This window comes from Ctenopharyngodon idella, chromosome 13 (genome assembly GCF_019924925.1).
Source record: "Ctenopharyngodon idella isolate HZGC_01 chromosome 13, HZGC01, whole genome shotgun sequence".
Taxonomy (NCBI): Eukaryota; Metazoa; Chordata; class Actinopteri; order Cypriniformes; family Xenocyprididae; genus Ctenopharyngodon; species Ctenopharyngodon idella.
The window spans coordinates 28,438,556-28,462,661 of NC_067232.1; the positions used below are offsets into that span (position 1 = coordinate 28,438,556).

At 38.9% G+C, this 24,106-nt stretch overlaps 1 protein-coding gene across 7 annotated transcripts in view; it reads left to right on the plus strand.

Moving 5' to 3' along the window:
• LOC127524802 (arginyl-tRNA--protein transferase 1) overlaps nt 1-24,106 on the plus strand; it is a 100,945-nt gene that overhangs the window by 51,489 nt on the left and 25,350 nt on the right. For all 7 annotated transcript variants that reach the window (XM_051916740.1, XM_051916734.1, XM_051916735.1 and 4 more), the window contains 2 exons: nt 104-285; nt 4,443-4,542. In XM_051916740.1, coding sequence (XP_051772700.1) covers nt 104-285; nt 4,443-4,542 — 282 coding nt within the window. The remainder of the gene's footprint in view (nt 1-103; nt 286-4,442; nt 4,543-24,106) is intronic.

A 24,106-nucleotide genomic window follows, 5' to 3' on the forward strand; every position in this document is an offset into this window, starting at 1 on the left:
TAAATTCACAGTAATTTTCGGCAAAACGTAAAAAATGAATTAATTTAATTGTATAATAATGAAATCTTTATAGTAATAATTATATTCTCTGTCTTCCTCCCAGGCTGAGACCGCTCCTGATGGTCCTGATGTGGGCTACGGATCGTTCCATCAGCAGTACTGGTTGGATGGCAGAATAGTAGCCGTGGGGGTCCTGGACATCCTGCCCTCCTGTGTGTCATCGGTGTACCTCTACTACCACCCCGACTTCTCCTCGCTCTCATTGGGCACCTACTCTGCGCTCAGGTTTGTCTCTCAGTCTGACTGCCGCTCACAAATTCTCACTAATCTTTCAGCTTTTTAGGCTGCTAATGTTCAGACAGGTGAAAACATTTACTAATTAATAATTGGTAATTTAGTTAATTTTAAGTGTGAATCTGTTGAACATCAGATGCTGAAACTAGTTTTAACCAAAAAACAGCTTTTTGGTTACCAGCTTAAACCTTTAACCACTAGGCTACACTACCTCCCAACAAAACTTTAAAAGCATTAATGTTGCAGATTTTTTTTCACTGAATTATTTTGTCCTTGAAGACGAATATCACAGGAGCTCATCCTGATCTTTCTGTCCTTTAGTGCAGAATCTTGTCTCTGAATACGTTTCTGATGGTTTTGCTGGTAGAGTTTTGAATGCATTTTATTTTCAAAACACTACCATACACACTCACGGTTACAGGTCTATATTTCTTTGTCACACATGTGCTTAAATATTTCACATGGGAGGCTCACCTGATTAGGTTACACTTTACAGGAGATGCCAGATGTGTGTGTGTGTGTGTTTTGGGTGTTTGGAGGAGCCTCACTTCTCACAGAGAGGAGAATAAGAAAAGAAGGCTAAGGGAGAGAAAGCGTGAGGGAGAAGTGGAGATTGTGCCCAGAGCAGCTGGTGTCAGCCGCGGGGTCAGCGTCTTTGTGCTGTTGTGTGTCAGTGTGATTGAGTGAGACTGTCTGAGTGCAGGATGTGACACTGTTCAGTAGTGTGTCTCCATGCTGCGCCGGACAGTGTAAATAATGATGAATGACCAGCAAAGATAAACAAAATGTGTTTCCTCAGAGTTGAAACGTGCTGAAAATTAATTTGCACACTTAATTCTGTTGAAATCCTTGTTTGAATCTTATGAAAATTTGTCCTTGGCATATTTTAATCCCTAAATCATTTAATAAATCAGAATATGAATAAATAAGAAATTATATTTTACATAAATAAGGTTATTTAGATTTTGGTAAAGGATCATTTAGATGTCTGATTTGTGACATTTCCCTCCAAAAATTCCCATATCAATGGGTATATATATATATGGGTATACTCAGTTTAAGTAGGCTACATTATTATTTTTTTTAATATGGGTATAAGAATTTATGGAGAAAATATGCAAACACTATATATGACCCTGAACCACAAAAGCAGTCATAAGGGTCAATTTTTTTAAATTTATCACTGATATATGGTTTGTATTTGAAAATCTGGAATCTGAGGGTGCAAAAAAAAAATCAAATATTGAGAAAATCGCCTTTAAAATTGTCCAAATGAAGTCGTTGGCAATACATATCCACTTGAATGAAAAATAAATTTTTGATATATATACGGCAGGAAAACAAAATATCTTCATGGAACATGATCTTTACTTAATATCCTAATGATTTTTGGCATAAAAGAAAAATTGATAATTTTGACCAATACAATACATTGTTGGCTATTGCTACAAATATACCCATGTGACTTATGACTGGTTTTGTGGTCCAGATGTCTCAGACATCATGACAAATTCAAATTCACCCTCTTAAAGGGACAGTTCACCCAAAAATTTAAATTCTATCATCATTTACTCACCCTCAAGTTGTTCCAAACCTGTATAAATTTCTTTGTTCTGTTGAACACAAAGGACGATATTTTGAAGAGCGTTTGTAACCAGGCCACTTTGGGGCACCATTGACTTCCATAGTAGGAAAAAAAAATACTATGGAAGTCAATGGTGGCCCAAAACTGTTCAGTTTAACACATTCTTCAAAATATCTTCCTTTGTGTTCAACAAAACAAAGAAAATTATACAGGTTTTGAACAACTTGAGGGTGAGTAAATGATGACAGAATTTTCATTTTTGGGTGAACTATCCCTTTAATCAGTATATATATTTCTTGTTTTTTATTAAAATTATCTTTAAACATCCTAACATCCTTTTAAAGAAGATAAATTTACATTTATGTTTTTACTAAACTTGTATAAGTTGTTTCATTGACTGCTATTTTGTTTACGTCTCCAATAATAGTTAGACATTGTGTTGTGAAGATTCAGGAAATATGGTCCACACATCTCCTGCTCTGGATGTGTGTGGGTGTGGGGGTGGGTGTGTGTGTGTGTGTGTGTGGGTGTGTGTTTTTGTGACATATCAGGACACAAATGTGTATAATGACATGGGTATGACAGGTATTACAAGGAGAGGGTGACTTATGAGGACATTACCCATGTCCCATTTTTCAAAAGGTTTAAAAATCATACAGAATGAGTTTTTGTGAGAAAGTAAAAATGTGCACAGTTTCCTGTGATGGGTAGGGTTATGGGTAGGGGTAGTGTAGGAGGATAGAAAATACGGTTTGTACGGTATAAAAACCATTACGCCTATGGGATGTCCCCACAATTCACAAAAACAAACCTGTGTGTGTGTGTGTGTGTGTGTGTGTGTGTGTGAGACATTAATATTAAGCAGACGTCTTGTCTGTGGTGAGCGCTGAGGCATAATTGGCTTGTGTAGGGGTGTCAGTCCTCTGAAGAGGAGATAATGGAGGCTTCAAACTGCTGCCAGCGCGAGCGGGTGGGGACTGGGGTTCAAATCGAGGGGGGGGGGGCTGCCCTTTCTTTCTGTCCCTCATTCTTTCTGTCCCTTTTTTTTGTGAATGGGTTCTACAGCCTCTTCTTATCCGTCTCTCATTCATGGAGAGCCAGGCTTTGTCACCAGGGGATGGGAACCCGGGAACCTGGCAGCGACCGCATGACCTTCCAGCACCTCGCTGTTTGTCGTCGCTCTTTTTCCCTTCTCTATTTTCCTCTTTCATTTTCCACTACTTTTATTTTGCTTTGGCTTTTCTCTCTTCCTCTCTTTTTCCTGCAAAAAAAAAAAAAAAAAAAAAGATTTCTCCCCCTAATTTTTGGGAAGACAGAGGTGTACAAAATGCAGGAGAAGAGAGAAGAAAGAGCAGGATTTATTTATGGAAAAGAGAAACATGTTTGTGCAGGGAATAAAGCGAGAACTGAAAAGAGAGAGAGAGGATTGCTCGCAGGAGGAAGTATAAATCTCCTCTATTTTTCCTCCTGTTTTTATTTTCTCAGCTCCCTTTTGTTTTTCTCCTCCTTTCCTCTTTTTCAGCACTTCCAGATACACATTTAAAGGGCTGTTTATGAGGGGAAACCATTGATCTGATCCATATGCAGCAAATCAGTTGATGTTTTATCTACTGTTAATAGTTATTAAAGTATTATTTCAGTTCAGAATTGAAATGTCCTGATAATTTACTCACCCCCATGTCATCCAAGATGTTCATGTCTTTCTTTCTTCAGTGGAAAAGAAATGAAGGTTTTTTGAGGAAAACATTCCAGGATTTTTCTCCATATAGTGGACTTCACTGGGGTTCAACGGGTTGAAGGTCCAAATGTCAGTTTCAGTGCAGCTTCAAAGAGCTCTACATGATCCCAGACGAGGAATAAGAGTCTTATCTAGAGAAACCATCGGACATTTTCTAAAATAAATAAATGCTCATCTTGCACTGCTCTGTGATGCTCCACACATTATGTAATCATGTTGGAAAGGTCACGCGTCACGCAGGCAGAAGTACCGATCCAGTGTTTACAAAGTGAACGTGCAAAGACTAAGTCAAACGGTCTTTACAAAAAAAGGTAAAACAACGATGTCGGACGATTTTGAAGATGGAGGAGAAAATGAGATGCCCTACCTTTTCGCTGTGACCTTTCCAACATGATTACGTAATGCGTGGAGCATCACAGAGCAGTGCAAGATGAGCATTTGTGGTTAAAAAGTATATAATTTTTTATTTTTTCAGAAAATGTCCGATGGTTTCTCTATATAAGACTCTTATTCCTCGTCTGGGATCATGTAGAGCTCTTTGAAGCTGCACTGAAACTGACATTTGGACCTTCAACCCGTTGAAGAAATCTGTCAAACTACATAGATGAACTCTGCAAGAGTAATTGAATGTCTTATTTACCATCTAAAATGTCAACCCTGTTACAATGATTTTATCAGTTGAATAGTGGACATTTGTAGCATTAAATCAGCATTACATTCTCTTTCTAATGAGCACTGTGTCGTTTCACGATTTTGACCACATCGCTCCTTATATCAAACTAACGAAGCCTGTAAACATGATTTCTGCTGTCGTTCTCTCTGCAGGGAGATTGCCTTCACCAGGCAGTTGCAGCAGCAGTCGCCTAAACTCGCCTACTACTATCTGGGTTTCTACGTGCACTCGTGTCCCAAGATGCGCTATAAGGTACGTCTCTGAACCAACATCAACCTTCATTTCTGTTTATCTTCTGTTTGCCCGGGTCAGTATCATCTGACCTTGCTGGAATAACCGAACACCGATGTACTGCAATGTCATACATTTTTGCAACGAAATAACTGAAAGCTTTTGTGTCGTCGTGCCGCGTCCACATAGATAGGTGGCAGTATAGAGTCCATCCAGCATAATGCACCTCTCAATTCTGATGTAGGATCAGTTTAAGATAAGCTACTTTGTTTCTCACTTTCAATAACTTTTTCCCTCTTCTGCTCTTTGCTGAATGTTAAAACAAGAAGCATCAAAATCAAGTCATTCTAGCAGGAGCAAGTGTACACTTCCTTAAATATTTCATATGCGTGTGTAGTCTCATCACACTTTTAAGACACGAGGCAGGCCGCAGTGGTTGTATAATCGACGGGGTGGCTCTCTGTTTTGGAGCTGAAGTAGACACCTGTTAAAGGTGTTAATCTTCTGTCGTCCGCCAGCATCACACCTCTCCGCTCGGTTGCTGCTGTGATCTGTTTCTCTCATTACTGCTCCCCAAAGACTCGCCCTGGAGCGATCGCTGTGCCACACTTCTGGAAACCTGCCTCCGCCACAGGAAATATCTCTTTCCCTCTTCCTGTGAGATGGTACAGTAGATACCAGTGTTATTTTAGTTTTATTTGTATACTTTTCTAGTAATTATTAATATTTTGGATGAGCTTTCATTTTTGTATTTTCAGTTTTCATTTTCAGTTTAGTTTAAGTAATTGTGTTGTTATTTTATTTTTATTTAGCTTTCATTTTATTTTCTGTTTTAATCATTTTAATCAAGTTTTTCTTCGAATATTAATATTTTATTTTATTTCTGCTTTAATTAGTTTACATTTTTTGGTTTCCATTCCAACAATGACAACACTAGGGAGGAGTGAGGAAATGCCATCAAAAACACCTTATCTCTTTCTCTTCTTTTTCTTCCCCTCATTTGTTGTGTATTTAAAGCCTTTCAGTATCCATCCATCCATCCATCCATCCAGTCATTTCATTCAATTGTTCCATTCAGTTGTTCCATCCATCCCGTCGTTCCATCCAATCGTTCCATCCATCCATCCATCCATCCATCCAATCGTTTCATTCAATTATTCTATTCAGTCGTTCCACCCAATCCTTTCATTCAATCCATTATTCCATCGTTCCATCCATCCATGTTCCATTCAATCTGGCCATACATCCATCACCGTTCCATTCAATAGTGCCATCCATCATCCACCCTTGTTCCACTCAATAGTTCCATTCATCAATCCTTGTTCCATTAAACCACCCCATCCATCCATCTGTCATTGTTCCATTTGATCATTCCATCACCCATCCAATGTTCCATTACCCAATTCAATCATTCCATTTAATCGTTCCATCCATCCATCCATCCATTGTTCTATCATCCATCCATCCATCCAGTCGTTTAATTCAATCGTTCCATCCATCCTTACTTAAAGGGTTAGTTCACCCAAAAATAAAAATTCTGTCATTAATTACTCCCCCTCATGTCATTCCACACCCATAAGACCTTCGTTCATCTTCTGAACACAAATTAAGATATTTTTGTTGAAATCCGATGGCTCAGTGAGGCCTGCATAGCCAGCAATGACATTTCCTCTCTCAAGATCCATTAATGTACTAAAAACATATTTAAATCAGTTCATGTGAGTACAGTGGTTCAATATTAATATTATAAAGCCACGAGAATATTTTTGGTGCGCCAAAAAACAAAATAACGACTTATATAGTGATGGCCGATTTCAAAACACTGCTTCATGAAGCTTCGGAGCGTTATGAATCAGCGTGTCGAATCAGCGGTTCAGAGCACCAAAAATATTCTCGTCGCTTTATAATATTAATATTGAACCACTGTACTCTGATTTAAATATGTTTTTAGTACATTAATGGATCTTGAGAGAGGAAATGTTATTGCTGGCTATGGAGGCCTCGCTGAGCCATCGGATTTCAATAAAAATATCTTAATTTGTGTTCTGAAGATGAACGAAGGTCTTACGGGTGTGGAACGACATGAGAGTGAGTAATAAATGACAGAATTTTCATTTTTGGGTGAACTAACCCTTTAACAAATTATTTCATATATATTTTATCTAGCACATACATTTCTTAAAGGCTGTAAACTAACGCTCAGATCTGCCTCCATTTAGTTAATAACTTCCTACGATTTAATCAATTCCTGAAAGGACTAAATAAAGCCCCGCCCTGTCTTTTTTTTCTCATTCCAGAAGTTGTTTCACTTGGATATACGTCACCATAGGGAAGAAAAACTAACGCAACTTCGGTTTCATGCCGACTTCAAGTTCGCTCACTAGGGGATTTTTCTTAGCATTATTTCATAGTTTTAGCATTGCCAACCTCAAGTCATTTGACAACACAAAATGTTCTTAAATTTAGCTGGAACACTTGCTCTGAATTGTGGAAAGCTAATATATTTGACTTGCAGTGAACCCAGCGTCAGACTGACCTGCAGAATTCATCAGCCCAATCTCAGTATCACAAATCGCATGCCTGATTTTCAGCCCTTAAGCCTCTAGGTGCGGACAGGCCATGGAAAATGTTGAGGTATGTTTCCAGATTTGGCTCTGTTGTGTAGCTTATTGAGTTTCTGACACCATTAGCTGTTCCTGCGACGTGTTCCGCAGCCTCGCACTTGGCTCGTAGTTGGTTTTCAGCATCTTTTGCGAACAAGGGACTTGGAGCTGTGTTCGAGCTGAGCCGCAGGACTATGGAGGATGACGGGAAAGCGGTCCAGCGGGAACTCAGTGTAAGTGCTTGCACAGGTGAGGCTGAGCATAAAGCGTGTTGACCGTCGTTCGACTGAGACGAGGGAGATGCTGGGCAACTGAACAGCTGATTCATATATGATGGGTGGAGATTGTAAGAGAGGAAAAGAATGTAAATAAAAGTGACGGCCCGGCCCTGAGCTGAAAGTGAGGAAGAGGGAACATACAGTATGCAGCTGTAGAAGCTATTAGCAGTTGAGGAAGAGGTCAGAGCTACTGTAGTTCACGGTGTCACGTGATAGTGTTATCGGAGAGGTAGACAGCCCTCATCTGTATTTAAACATTCCTCTCTTTAAACAAATTGGAAATATGATAATTCTATCATCATTTACTCACCCATTTGCTTTGAAATATCATTCTTGCTTATGTTTAATTCAAATATATCTATACCTATAATGCCCCTTTTCACAAGATGTAATATAACATGTCCCCAGAATGTGTCTGTGAAGTTTCAGCTCAAAATACCCCACAGATCATTTATTATAGCTTGTCAAATTTGCCCCTATTTGGGTGTGAGCAAAAACACGCCATTTTTGTTTGTGTCCCTTTAAATGCAAATGAGCTGCTGCTCCCACCCCCTTTCCAGAAGAGGGCAGAGCTTTAACAGCTCAACAACAACAAAGCTGGAGAATCTCACGCAGCCAAAATGAGGATTGTCAGTAACGGTGTTCAGCCTTACATTGTTCAAACCGGAGTTGACACTGATGGAGAGACTCAGGAAGAAGTTACAACTTTTAGACGTTTCTGAATGGTTAGTGGATAAATGTGCTGGCCTTTGCAAATAAACATATCGTACAGTTTTTCAAGACAATTACCTTTTACACTGTTCTTTACAAACGTGTGGTTATACAGTATATAAACAAGGTTTAAAACAGATGACAGACATCTGGTCTCTAAGACAACGATAGCTTTAGCCGCATTTGTTGTGGAACTGGCTAACAGGCACATCGACTGAAATGGCGATTTGCTCAAAAATCATAAAAAATAAACAGTGTGACACTTACTTCTTCTGGAGGATCACGAACAGTTGGTACAGATCCATGCTTGAGTATCATCTTTTTAGCAAAGCCTTCCTTGTATTGCCCCTCGTTCACAAAGCAGAAATTGTTTGCGCGGACATAAACTAATTTAGGTAGATTTTGGGGCACATTATCTTCAAAAATAAAATGAATCCACAGCATGGCTCAGATGTTGAGTCTTATGTTGAGTCGTACATCCAACAAGACATTGTTGATACGACAGCTGCTCGAGCACGGACAAAATGGCGGACAGCGTAGAACTTGTTGGGGGCGGAATCTATGGTAATGCAGGACTGTCAGTCAGATGCTGTGGGCGGGGCCTAAGCAGTGTGACATTACATTGCTCAGAGAATCAAAAGATAGGTGCCCTTTAATGAGATTTCAGAGCACTATTTTCTTGCACAAAGCTATTCTATTTGTTCAGAATATAGCAAACATGTCATATGGATGACTTTTATTGTCCCTTTTTTATTTTTGGAGCTTCATAGCCTCAATCCCCATTATGAAAAAGATAATGGTGGAAAAAGAGTGTCCATGAAGAGTCCACTTTTATTATTATTGTCAAATATTTATATTTATAAATGGCACCTATTTTGTAGAATGACCCATTGTTGTTTCTAACAGCTCATTACTCATTGTTTTCATCTTCTTATTAGACAGCATGACATAATTTCCCCATCTCAAACCTTTGAGCATCTCTGCAATGCGGCAGTGAGTGTAAAGCCTCTGGGTGTCTTAATTCACCGTGTTTCTCTGCACTGCAGTATCGTGTTCGTCTACTGAAACTTTCAACCTCAGGCTGTATCTGTAGTCCTGGAAGTTGTTTGTGCATCTGTCTTTCTCTCTGTTGCTGTCTTTGTTGGAGTCTCTCCGTGGAGCCGGTTTCTGCAGAGCTGTGCGTGTGGAATAGTGAATAGAGCTCGGTTGGAGCCCAGCTCTCGCTCTTCTGTATGGGTAATCTCTCCCAGCACAGCTCTCACATCAGAGGATGAGTGCCACTCACTCCTCTCATTCACCTCCTGCCATTGTGCTCTGAGAGATTAGTCTGGGGTTAGAAGGTTGTCTGTTTCTCACCTACATCCAAAACCCACTTTTTAAATCACTTAATAAAGGAAAAGTTCACATAAAAATGAAAAACTCACATTGTTCCAAATCCAAATGGACTTCTTTCTTTCTGAAGCCGGTGCTTTCAAGATTCAAAAAGGACACAAAAGCATCATAAAAGTATGATCTGAACTCGTTCAATAGCTTAGTGTGAAAAACCAAGGTGAAGACAAAAAATACTCTGATAATCATCCTCAATAGGTGTTTAAATGCATTGATTTTGGTCAATAAGAATGAATCCAATCTGTTTATATAGACTCTAAACGTTGCAATCCAATTAACATATTCGTTTGCATGTGCGTTACATGTATACTTCATGTATTTTTGAATCTGAACGAGAAAATGGTCTGATTCAAGCGTTTACATGCTTGTTTTTCCCTGTTGATCAGATTATTTCATATCTACACCATCCTTAAAAATCTGATCAAAACTTCATTCAAATCCTTTGAGTTGTTTACATTTTTCAGTCTGATTGAGGCATCGATCTGATTATAAACATTATTTGGGTGCATATAAACATAGCTAATGAGTTGTGACCATCAATCATTGAGTTACACTTGACTAACTAATCAATCCGATCCGTAAATGAATCATGGAATAAACAAGGAACCAATTCATTTATAAGATTCTAAAAGAGTGATTTGCTCATGAATCTTCTCTCATAAACTCTTATGAATGTGCTTTCAGTGAATAATGTCTTAAATGTTTGGTTTAAGAGTGATTGTTTGACTTCAGAAGAGTTGTATAAACTGCTTTTATGGTGCTTTTGCATCCTTTTTGAAGCTTAAAAGCCCCGGTGACCATTAATTGTTGTTGCTTGAAGAGCATGAAAAACAGTCTTAAAATTCTCTTTTTGTATTTTGCGGAAGGATTTGGAAAGACATGAGTGTGAGGAAAAGATGCCAGAATGTTCCGTGTTCCTTGAACACAAAGGCATATGGTATTATTGTGGCCGTCCTGGAATGCCGTCTTGAAATTCATCTCGGTGTGTTGTTTCAGAACGACCCCCTGCACCTCTGCTAAGAGCACAGCACCCGCTGCGATTCGTCAAAGCCCCTGAGCTCTCATGCTCTGCCCTGCTTAGAGCTCAAATCCATCCCATTAGAGCAGGGAACACTGCGTACCCCTCACTGTGTCTGTGGGCCGTTCACACACAACTCATTTTTCTGTTCCAATGCGCTACTTTTCCGTTGTTTTTCTACGTAAATGCACTAGACGGACGTATATGATCGTTACGCTCGCATCTCACGTCTTTTGCAGTGTCTCGCACATGAGCGCTGCGTTTTAAAGACGCAGTGTCAAGTTAAAAGATTTTCAACTTTTACACGCAGCGCCGCTCATCAATGTCAGTTCCAAAACAGTGGACCAATCAGAAGAACCCGGAGGCGGGGCAAGCGTTGCAAGCTTCTGTTTACAGTATCAAATTGGCATGACAACTTTTTTTAATTGACAGCAACATGGCAGAGGAGGCCATACTGTGCCACGAACGAACAAATTGAGGCTCTCCAGTTCTCAAATCACTGTGGATTTAATGTAGTAACGCTTACTGAAACCATGGTATTGTGGCAGAAATACTTACATGTTTTTACATTATTCATCTCAGGGTTCATGCTAACTTTTGAGAGTGAAATTCAAGCAATTTTCAATGACTTATTTAAAGTGCTTCACATTTTTTTCCAGCACTTAAAAGCTCTAAAAATTAATTTAAAAAAATAAATTAAAAAAAATCCAATTTTACATAGACTGTAAAAAAAGATGGACGCCGCGACGCCGCTTTCTTCCATTGTAATGAACTGAACTTAAAACATTCGACGATGGGCCGTTGACATGTTACGCAAAAACGTCAGTTTGGAGCCGGAGGCGGAGTCACAGTATCAAACTTCCGCCCAGACGTCTGCGTCATCAAGATCAGATCACCTATTTGTTTTATTATCTATTGTTTATTATATTTTTCTTTTCCTCCTTCCTTATTCATTTGGCTTTATAACATCTGGCAAAGAGGAATTTACATTTATTTGAATGTTTATTAATGTACATTGTTCGTTTTCAAATAAATTACTAGCGATAACAAGGTCAAAACAACAGAGGAGAACTGGCCCCCCGACTAAGCCTGGTTTCTCCCAAGGTTTTTTTTCTCCATTTAAACACCTGTTTGCCACCTGTTTGCCACCTGATGTCACCTGATGGAGTTTGGGTTCCTTGCTGCTGTCGCCTTTGGCTTGCTTAGTTGGGGACACTTGACATTTGACATTTGATATTCAACAGTGCTTTGCATCTGCCTGCATTGACAGCATTTTCTTTAAGAGCTGCTGTGCAGCCAAAATTATATATCAGTTATCACTGTAAAGCTGCTTTGACACAATCTGCATTGTAAAAAGCGCTATATAAATAAAGCTGACTTGACTTGACAACATATCGTAATTGATGTATTTTAAATATATAAATTATACACAATTTAAAATTCTACCTGTAAAATAATATTCTGTTTGTAAAGCAATAATATTTTTGAAACAGCAAATTCAGTAGGCTAGGTAAACATACCAATAGAAACAACTCTAAAATGTCAGAAACGGTCCTGCCATTTTAAATAAAGTTAAACTAACGTTACAGGAGATCGATTGCTGTAGACAGTGCTCTATAATTAATTAGAGTAGGCTATCATTAGTTTTGTCATGCTAATTTTTATTTTATACCCATAAAAATAATTTGTAGGCTAACTGCCAGATAAAAATTACCTGGTTTTTCCTGTCATGGCTAACGTTAGGCATGTTATCTTATCTGAAAAGCTAATATCATTTATTAATTATCTTATAAAGCCCACATTTAACGTTACCGAAAAAAGTTCAGTGATCCGTCAGATCCTGTAGGTCGGTTAGTACAGTTTACTGCTGAACAACTCATTTTGTCGGTGTGAAATAACACAGAAATCAAAAATTTATATATATATATATATATATATCCGACAGTCCTCAGAGAAGCTGTCAATCAACTGTCAATCATAACGACACGCCCCGTTTCTGTAGCATTAAATTGCTAGCTAAAATCAAACTTATCACAAAAACGAAAAATTGAACATATATCAGCGTGATAACAACTACCTTAAATGACCAAAACCATCTTTCAGAAAATTTGATTGGAAGTGTAATTTATTTTTTTTTATTTTGACTCAAGTCCCGTTCGTTTGCATGGAGAGGGCGGGGTTTATGACCTGTACTGCATCCAGCCACCAGGGGGCGATCAAAGAGCCCACAGCTTCACTTTTGAGGACGTATGAGGCACACCTGCAATTTTAATGTTATTTTTAATGTGATGATTTGTAAGACTAAAATTTTAAACTAACACTTCTAGGCAAACAAACACTTTAAAAAAAAAAAGTGTTAAAAAAAAGACATAAAATTACCACTAGATGGCGGCAGAGGAGCACTTATTGACTCCCTAATATATGGAAAAGTAGGAAAAGTCTAATGAAAAACAAAAACTTTACTTCAAATTGTAACTGAATTGCACAGAAAGCAAGCAAAGAGCGCTCATTTTATAATCACTGAAGCTGTCGGGCAGTTCAGTATGGTACATTTAATAAGAGTAGAATATTTACATTTTTGCATGTTACTGTTAATTTTATCTGCATCTCAATTCAAGCTCAGTGCTTTACTGTCACATTTCCAATAAATAAACGTGTAATATTATTAGTAACTGCACTTATTAATGCCAAACAATAGTAATATGATTAAATTACCTTTTATGATTAAAAAAACCCCACAGCGCCACCTTCTGTGGAACTTAGTGGCACCAGCGCCACTGCTCTCAAATGTTAGTCTGGAGCCCTGTGGGTTATGATGAGAATACTTTTATTATACAGAATATATTATTTAGTTGTTTTGGAAGAAGGACTGGAGCAGACTGTAAACAAAAACAAGCAGACACAATGCCAAGAACTTTAACTGGCCTCCGTTTAATCTTCACTGGTCACAAAGGCAGTGGTTGGAGTCCTTTCAGGAGACTGTACCCAGTGCCAGCCAGCTCCATTTCTCTTACTGCAGTCAAGCCAGACCGCCGTCCAGTTCGAGACGTGACTTCCTGGCCCTGCCGGGTCCATTCTGTGTCTGAGCCTCTGATGGCTGTTTGGCCCTCGACTGTGCCCGAGCTTTCAGGCTTCTGAATGTGTCTAATGGGGTGGAATGAGCAGGTCTGTGGGGTTCTGGCGAGAGAAGCGTCCCCCTTCCACCCTCCCTACACCTGCCTCCCTCTCCATCCACCAGGTGTTTCCCAAAGCTTCCTGTGAATTCCACATCCAGGCCAAAGGAAACAAGCGTCTGAGAACTGTATTGGGGTCTCTTTGTATGTTTGTGTGCGGGCTGCCGGTCATCTGGAGAGGCTTTTCATTAGTCTTAAGAGCCGCTTGCTGCAGAGTTAATGTAGGAAACCTGAGGAATTTCAGTGGGTGAAACGGATAATGCTTGCACTGTGCTCAGGCCAACCTTGATGCAAATGAGCCACCATTAATCATGCATATCTTTTAAGACATAAATGTTTCATTAATAGATTTTGCATGATTGGAAGACCTCTGAAAGGACCCCTGTTTGGCAGATAGGTTTCTTACAGCAATGTAAAAGTCCCTCTAGTGTATTCAGGAGGCATGGCGCTTACGCTCTTCAACAGTTCTTGAGTTGACTGTAACCTCTCATCTGGAACAAATATACTGAATCTGACTGGGCCAAGAGCTGACAGAACATTTAATGAGTTAATTATCATGCATTAACATGATGCATGCATTGTAAACTCTCTGTAGCTGTATTTGTAGCATGAATACCAGAATAGACAACATCTGTTCATGTTTTCCAATGTTATATTTAGCTTTGATTCTTAGAAACATTTTGTTTTTAATATTTATTGACTTTTGTCTGTGCCTCCCTTTTCCCCCTTCCCCTGCTTTGCGTGGGGCTTTGTCATGTTGCACAATATTTTATTTTTTTGTTGTTTTCTTTGTATTTTTAGGACCAAGAATTTTCCCAAGTGTCTGTTCTAGTTTTCATTAGTTTCAGTGACAATAAAGGATTAGTTCACTTCAGAATTAAAATGTCCTGATAATTTACTCACCCTCATGTCATCCAAGATGTTCATGTCTTTCTTTCTTCAGTTGAAAAGAAATGAAGGTTTTTGAGGAAAACATTCCAGGATTTTTCTCCATATAGTGGACTTCACTGGGGTTGAAGGTCCAAATGTCAGTTTCAGTGCAGCTTCAAAGAGCTCTACATGATCCCAGACAAGGAATAAGAGTCTTATCTAGAGAAACCATCGGACATTTTATAAAAAAAAATAAAAATTATATACTTTTTAACCACATCTTGCACTGCTCTGTGATGCTCCACACATTATGTAATCATGTTGGAAAGTAAGACGAAGTCAAACGGCCTTTACAAAAAAAAAAAAAGGTAAAACAATGATGTTGGACTATTTTGAAGTTGGAGGAGAAAACGAGATGGAGTTTTTCACCCTACCGCGGTACTTCTGCCTACGTCATGCGTGACCTTTCCAACGTGATTACGTAACGCGTGGCGCAGTGCTAGACGAGCATTTGTGCTTGCTCAACCACATGACAGACTTGTTTGTCCATTGGAAAGACAAGCATTGCTTTTGGCATGAAAAAGTTGTGATTTCCAGATCTTGAAAATCCATATAAGTGAAAAAGTTGTGAACATTTCTGCACAGATTTTCTACTTATTCTCAGTGCTAAAATATTTAATTGGCTATAAAATGATCTAGTGAATACAACCATTATTCTGTCCATCTTTATTTTTGTCGATCTAGAAGTCATGGAAAGTGAGTGATCAAAAGGAGCGGGAACTCTGGAGGTTGTGCATGTGATGTTTGGAGTCACAAAAGAGCCTTCTCATCTCATCATCTCTATAATAGAGTCCTCATCCTGTCTGCTGTACGTGTTTCTGTGTCTCGCTCTCTTGTATAAATCCTCAGGAATGCCGAGGCAGGTGGGAACAAGTGCTCCGTCTCTTGCTCTCGTCACTTCTAGTGGGGAGTGTGCTGTACGTGTTTGCTTTGCTTGTACGCACATGGTCACACTTACTTGTGCGTATTTTTGTCTAGCCATTGAATTGATTAAACTCAAAACCAAACTACAGTACAGTTCAAATTGACAGAGAAGTCTCAAAAAAAAGTTCAAACTTCCACCTAGTGAGCTGCTGCTCCCAGCTCAACTTTTCCAAACTCTTGCTCCTTTCTTTACCGTCTCTGTGCCCGTCCCATAAACCACACCATCACGGCAGCATGAAGCGCTAAATGAAACGATAGGAAATGAGGGCTTGAAATGAAAGAAAGTGGTCTGAGAGAAAGATAAACAATTACCACACATTTAGTTTGGCATGTTCTGCCCTTTCTCCTTTTTTTCTCCCCATCAAAGCGCCTTTGAAGCACGCTGTGTTCTGCAGCGTAATCTCTTTCACTTGTTTTTCTTTCATTAATACGCCACGGCGCTGTGGAACTGTCAGTTAGCCGTTTAAAAGTGGTCCGCACTTTCGTTAGGTGCTGTTGAGATTGGATTTGTGATTGTGGTGCATGTCAAGACAGGGAAAAGACCGAAAGATTCCAGCATCAGGGTCTCACTGCCCATCCAAAATCATTTCCACAGGCTTCTGCAAGTGTGATCTTGTTAGCGTAGGACTGAAATGTCAAAATACATGATCTGTGCTAGTTCTAGCTCCTTTTTTTTCTAACCCCAAAACCCATATGCTGTTATTTTTGCATGGAGATTTTTAAATGGATCCAAAAAGCAGAAGCACGTTTCATTTTTGGGTGAAGAGTTCCAGTAATCCTGCACTAATTTAATACTAAAATGGCTGTTCATGAACTCTATTCCCCTCTTTGCTTTATTACAGTCATGCCCTGCAGCACCAAACCACCTTGAGCGCCTTTTTTTTTACCTCTCAGTCCTTCAGTAACGCTCTCTCTCTCTTCGCCTGATTTTCACCCTTCCCCAACTCCACCGTTGGCTGCCAACCTGACAGAAGTTGCTTTTTGATTTGGTTCAACTGAGACCACCAACAGCGAGGCGTATGAGGGAAAAGTTTGTTTGAATTGGGGTTTGTTTCTTCTCTTTTCTCTCTCCCTTCTGTACGGTGTAAGTTTGGACATCAGTTGAAGCGAGCACGAGGGTCTTGTTCCAATTAGTAAAAAAATACTCCCTCATCTAGCAAACTCTGTGTTGATCTTTGTGGCAGTGCATGGCTGTGTTCTCTAGCTGATCTGTTTATAAATGTTGCTAGTGATTTTGTATAAAATTATTTTCAACGTACACTGAACTTTACTTTTATTCAGCAAGAATGCGTTAAATCAGATGACAGTAAAGACATTTATAATGTTTCTATTTTAAATAAATGCTGTTCTTTTAAACTTTCTGTTTATCAAAGAATCCTGAAAAATAAAATGTATCACGGTTTTCACAAAAATCTGAAGCAGCACAACTGTTTTCAACATTGATAATAATCATAAATGTTTCTTGAGCAGCAAATCATCATATTAGAATGATTTCTGAAGGATCATGTGACACTGAAGACTGGAGTAATGATGCTGAAAATTCAGCTTTGATCACAGGAATAAATTAGTTTACTATATATTCGGGTCATTGACAAAGGTTTTTAAAAGTGTAAAAAAAAATATATAATGGAAATATAATTAATTTTAAGTTTTATTAAGTGTTAACAATGAGATTATGTGGTTTTTATAATCAATTAACACTGCTTTTGTCATTTTTTTTTTTTTTTTTTTTTACAAATGGACAAAATTTGTCCCAAAAAAGTCATTCAGGTTTAACCAAAATTTTGGTTTTACCGAATGACGCTTTTGGTTATACCAAATGACGATATTTTCAAACAATGCTAACAGGCTGATGTGACATCCAAAGTATGTAAGGTTTTAATTATATTTTGCTACATATAAAGGGATTTTAAAGATTTTGAAGTATCAAAGGGTCCTTTGGTTTAACCGTCCAACCGTTAATTTTTGATTAAAATACATTAAAATGTAATAAATGTATATTTTTTTTTTATTCTGGCATGATTTTATAACATCATATATCAACATAGTGCAAAATGGTGTTAAAATTATGTGTAGAAGTCGTTGCTTTGTTATGAGAAAGAATGTCCGGAAAAATGAATTTCATTGATGTCATTCGGAGTAACCAATATAAAGGGACCATTTTGGATCAAGTCATGCGGTCAATATCATGTGACAGGATGTGACAACATTCAGACACTTGCAAAGGACCACATGATCGTGAAGCAAAGTAACTCACTCTCTCTTAACTATTTGAATAATTCATGTTTTCACTTGATCATACGCATGTCCCGAAACATCAGGTCATTCGGTACAACCGCTATAAAACATGGAAAATGTTGTAATATTTTAAAAACTTGTACTAAATATAAAATGTTTGATTGTCCTTTTGCTAGCTAGCTAGATATCAGCCTGTTAGCACTGTCTGATAATATCGTCATTCGGTAAAACCAAAAGTGTCATTTGGTAAAACCGAAATTTTGGTTAAACCGAATGACTTTTTTGGGACAAATTTTGTCCGTCTTGTAAAAAATGACAAAAGCAGTGTTAATTGATTATAAAAACCACATCATCTCATTGTTAACACTTAATAAAACTTCAAAATTAATTGTGTCTCCATTATGTTTTTTTACACTTTTAAAAACCTTATTCGTCAATGACCCAATAAAAGTCATACACCTCAACAAGTCTTAAGAAGTTCATATTGAATGAATGTTTGATTTCCCTTAAGATTTTGTAAACAAATATTGCACAAGGGTAGAATGACATGAATAATGTTATTTTAGTTACTAAAATATTTACAAGAGCTCAATATATTTCTCTTTTTGGTCTTAGGCCACTTTGACTGTTTTTTTAAGATCCCGGCCAACCTGAATATTATTTTATAGTAATATAAAACAAGGGAGCTTTGCATTTTTAGCGCACAATAAGCCATGTTTATGCTTTTGCAGGAGCGCGGCACAAATTCAGCAGTAGCTGCTCTTTGTGTGGTTTGTGGGTCCGTGATGTGGGTCGATGAGATGGATGAGAGTTCACAATGGAAAAACATTAAAATGAACATAGCATTTGCTTAAATTGACTTATTTGTATGGCAATATGAAATTTAAAGTGCACAGTGATTGTGTTTTCTCAGATAACTGTCTAGTCACATATATATTGTGCATCCCTAAATAATAAATGATGTCCATTCGTTTAGCATGTTGACACAGTGTGGTAATAGAGGCGACGTGTTTTATGTGTTTACATTGAGGCCCTGGTTCAGCGCACTTACCCCTGCTCCCCCCCATCAGGAGCGCTGACATGACGACAGACCTCCGGGGTCAGAGTTGAGAGGTCGGGTCAGACGATTTAGTCTCGGCAGTGAAAGAGAGAAACGATAGATGGCGGGGGAAGGGGGTTCGGTGAGGGAGGTGTGAAGGTCACAGGGCTGGAAAATGAGAGTTTAGATCTGATGTCAGGGTGAAAATAGCCAGAGTGGCCCAGCTGCCAGCGCACTGTGTTTGCCTTGCCATTAACTCGCCCTCGGTTTATTTTCGTAGCCTTGGATTCAGCCACTTTGTCTGAGGTGACAGGGCCTCCAGTGCTTATAACATATAGCACGCTTTGATATATAGAGCATGGAACAATGAGCAAACAAGACTTATGGGCTGTAGGAGTATTGAAATTAAACATGGGATTTGTTTTGCACATGACATTTTGTATATCATCGCCTTCTGATGTGTTTTCTCTGTTTTTCTTCACTGTAATACTTTACTGTTCAAAAGTTTGGTGTCGGTAAGATGTTTAAGAAATTATCTTTAAGAAATATATTTAAGAAATCTATTTCAAATAAATGTTCTTTTGAACTTTCTATTCATCAAAGAATCCTGAAAAAAAATGTATCACGGTTCCCACAAAGATATTATGTAGCACAACTGTTTTCAACATTGATTATAATCAGAAATGTTTCTTGAGCATCAAATCATCATATTAGAATGATTTCTGAAGGATCATGTGACACTGAAGACTGGAGTATAACTTATAACTCTAACTTATTTTTGTTCAAATAAATATAGCCTTGGTGTGAGCATAAGAAACTTCTTTCAGAAATCTAACATCACATTTTCTTTAGAAAATGTACAAATCTGTTATTTTTTCTGTTGGAGAATATTAGTGGTTTTGTATTATAATGACTTAAGTTTAAAATATTTGTGTATAAAACGATATGCAACATTTGCTACACTCAAAACACTGGGTTAAAAACAACCCAGTTTAGTTAACAAACTACCCAAACACTGGGTTGTTACGCCTGACCCAGGATCGGGGTAACACAAAAACTACCCAAACGCCGGGTTGTTACGTCTGACCCAGGATCTGAGTAACACAAAAACTACCCAAACGCCGGGTTGTTACGTCTGACCCAGGATCTGTGTAACACAAAAACTACCCAAACACTGGGTTGTTACGTCTGACCCAGGATCGGGGTAACACAAAAACTACCCAAACGCCGGGTTGTTACGTCTGACCCAGGATCTGAGTAACACAAAAACTACCCAAACACTGGGTTGTTACGTCTGACCCAGGATCTGAGTAACACAAAAACTACCCAAACGCTGGGTTGTTACGTCTGACCCAGGATCAGGGTAACACAAAAACTACCCAAACGCTGGGTTGTTACGTCTGACCCAGGATCTGAGTAACACAAAAACACTTAAAAAATAACCCCCCCAAAAAATGACCCAAAAGGCTCAACCCATGAATTGGGTAGAAAAAAATAACCCAAGATTTTTTAGTGTATGTTTTTACCACCAAATTCCTGTCAGATTGTAAACTCCCTTGCAGTTGTTGTAGGTAAAAACGTGGCACAAATGTGGGGCTCATTTCCATACGAGCTTTATTTTTGGGTGTGCGTCTAGTAAGCCAGATCAAAGATGTCTGGAGTGAAAAGCACTTAAGGAAGGTGAGTGTTAAGGCTGTAAGACCGCAGCGCTTAAGCCACCCGCCAATAAACGCCAGGAGAGATAGAGAGATAAAACGAGGCTCAGGAGGCTGAGCCTATAAAACACTGCCCTCCGAAACGTGATCCTGTAAAAATATTTTCCCATCATTAAGCTGTCATCCACAAACCCCTGATACACAGTTTGGCCAGGCGCTATGACTGTGTGTGTGTGTGTGTGTGTGTCTATGTCTGTGGAGGCATTAGTTAGCAGTCGGGACGCTGTATTTATTTGACTTCTGTCCCTTGGTAATGTGTCGAGTGAGGCGAAACGACTCGCCCAACTTTGTGTGTTTAAACTGCAGGTTTGTGTAAATATCTGAATTTTGAGTGTGGTTTGATGCTCTCCTGAGGACCGTCGGCCGGTGTGCGGTGCTCTGTATGCATGCCATAGTTTAGTATGCAAAGAGAGGGAGGGATTCTTTATTTACACACGTCTGTCAGAGAGCACCTCTCCTCTGGCCATTTATAAAGCCTCGTCCGACCGCTGTTTGTGCGAGTGCATGTTTACACGTGTCATTCAGCGGCGTCTGCCCTGATGTCAGCTCTAACAGGGCGGTCTTGCCATCTGTGCAGCGTTCGTGAATGCCAGAGAAAGTTGAGATGAGGCAGAGATAGTGAATAGAGGGTCAGTTTGAGGAAAAATAATTTCTGTATGTATGCACTAGCTGAACTGACCTTTGTCTTAGTCCAGGTCAGCCCCTTTTTTAGTGCTAGCTAGATTTTAAAGCTGGGTTTCCATTACAGATTTGCGCAAAACTTTTGCAGTATTTTCTAAATGTCGATAAAAAACTGTGAAATGACAGCGTTTCCATTAACCGATGTCATGTGACTAAAATTAATTTTTACCTAATCATGGCAACGTAGTAGGTTTAAGTATATCGCAGCCACTGCACTAGACATTATTTTTCATTGAAGAAGACTTAGGCTTGTTATCCGAATATTAATGGCAAGGAAAGCCCCTTACCCCTTATTTACACTGCACACGTCTGTGGCGTGTTAATGGCTCCAATGCGGCACGTCTCAGAAGTGGCTCGTTGCGCCACTTCGCTAAAGATTAGTCTATTTTTGACGGATGCCGCGTCCAAGCCGCGCAGTTCAAATACAAAGTAAAGCCAAAATAATCACCCTGTGTAAACTCCCACTCATATTTCACATCACTAGGAGGCCAGAAATTGACGATTAGTGATTCAAAGTTGAAAAACTTAAATATTTTATTCTTGTCTTCCATAACTGGACTTTTAAGTGTATTAACTTTGTCTGTAGGCTACAGCAAAACAAAGCACTAAACACAATTAAACCGGACAAAATATAAACATTTAGCCATTAAACACAAGAAAAATCAAGGAAAACAATGTTGGACAGGCAAATCTCGTGGTTTCGCAAATCCAGCCGCTTCTCTTCTGAATTGCTCCTGGTGTGAGTTGACATAGCGTAGAGGACGGAACAAAACATTGCCGGAGCCGTGACGTGCCGCAGTGTAAATAAGGGGTTACACTTGGGAGCATCAATGATTGAGGTGTTTCTGGGCGTTTCTCTCTCCTGTCTTGATTATAGTGGCATTTCATTGTTGTTTAGAATCCAGTATTCCCACAATTCTTTTGCCTTTTATGAGTTTAATAAAGAACTCTGTCTCGTCTTCTGTCCAAACACTATTGACACTATTCTTTTAAGAGCTGCTGTGCAGCCAAATAATGTACCAGTTATCAATGTAAAGCTGCTTTGACACAATCTACATTGTAAAAAGCGCTATATAATTAAAGGTGACTTGACTTGACTACATAATACAGTGATAAAGAGATCGATTGAGCGAGTTTATTACTTGCATTCAGATTTAGCATTTTCCTTCAGGTCAGTCCTATGTTCATAATAAAAAAATCTGTTTAAATGTCCGCTGCAATATCTTGTCCTTTTAACAGTTGAGGGGTTTTCCCGTGACTGACAGTACTAGTCAAAGCATTTGTCAGTTGCGTCTTGTTCCGTGTTCACAACAATTCTCCTTTTTTTTTTCCTTTTTTTTTTTTTTTCATCAAGATTAATTTTTACAAATGAACATAGCTTTTATAAAATTTGAAGCTTAAATACATTCACCAGAAGTATCACGCTAAAGTTAGGCTATAAACGAACTACACCATGGTCGCACAAATTAAACGTCACCACCATTAACCTTTTACCAACTAATGTGTAGTGCAAGAATGAGATTATAAACTTAACACGGCTGTAAAAGTGGATTAGTGAGTAGATGAGTTTACCTGTTTGGCATGATAATGTTTAATGTGCCCTACAGCCGCCCAACTTATCCCACCTTTATCTAGACATGCGGAAGCTTTAAAAAAGCTCGAATGCAAATAAAATGTCAAAATATATTGAGCTTGTGTTCACCACAGACCTTATTTCAGGCTTGTAACCAAAAACCCTTTGAAAAAACCCATTAATTTCGGTTCGATGAAACCAGAAGTGCACAAATTCTAAACGTCCGAAATGTGCAAGTGTGCATTTCTCTCTCTGTTACTGCACTATAGTGGGCATTAGCACTAACCATTGACATGTTTACAGAAGCTACCTGAATAGTTAGATATGGGTTAATTGCGCAGAGATTTGATAGTAACTCTATCGCCCCCTTTGGCAGTAATGCAAAACCACATGCTTTCAATCGCTTCTACTTGCATACTTGCGTAGAGCCGTAGGCTCCGACACCTGATCTCAATCCCACCTCTTTAGCACTCTGTGACTATTTCAGCTGTACTTGTCAACTGTGTGTGTAACCTACCATTTAAACAATAGACACAACATGGCAACTGTGTTTGCTCTCCGTGTGTATCTCAAAGCCAAGATAAGATACCGGTGGGTGAAAGCAAGTGTGCACTTGTGTCTGTCAATGCACAGACCTGTCCTTGTTCCTGTGTGTGTTTGCCATTATGTCAGAAGGGATAGGCCATGCATTGTTCGGGACTATAGAGCGGGAGGGACTGTGAACAGCATGGTAAATGTTTAGACAGGTTGCAGTTGGAATTCATGACTGCAGTGCACACATTTACTGTGTGTACCACTGTTACTATTGCTCATACTCTGGGTTAGAGGTTTGTTCAGACACCCTAACATTGTGACTCTAACGCCACTCACATTTTCTTCAGAAAAATACTGTATCTAGTTTCTCTCATTGTGTCTTTTCAGCCTGTAGGTGACTATGAGTACTTCTAAAATATGAAATGGACCTCTACAGAGGAAATAGACCCCAGATGTGCATGAAATCTTAGGGAATGGTGGAAAGCCGACATCCCGCCTCTATTCAGACCCCCTTGGTTTGCAGTGGGAGGGTTTGGTTCCCTCCTTGGCCCACAAAGGCCTGAAGGACTTGTGGTTCGGTCTGGATTTGACTTGTGGGTTCAACTACATATTGTGAGTGACAGTGAAAAACTGACAGTGACGGATTTACACTACCAGACAAAAGTTTGAAATATATAAATAAATTAAAATCTTAATTAAACTTAAATTTCCTGATAATTTACTCTCCTCCATGTCATCCAAGATGTTTGCATCTTTCTTTCTTCAGTCGAAAGAAATGA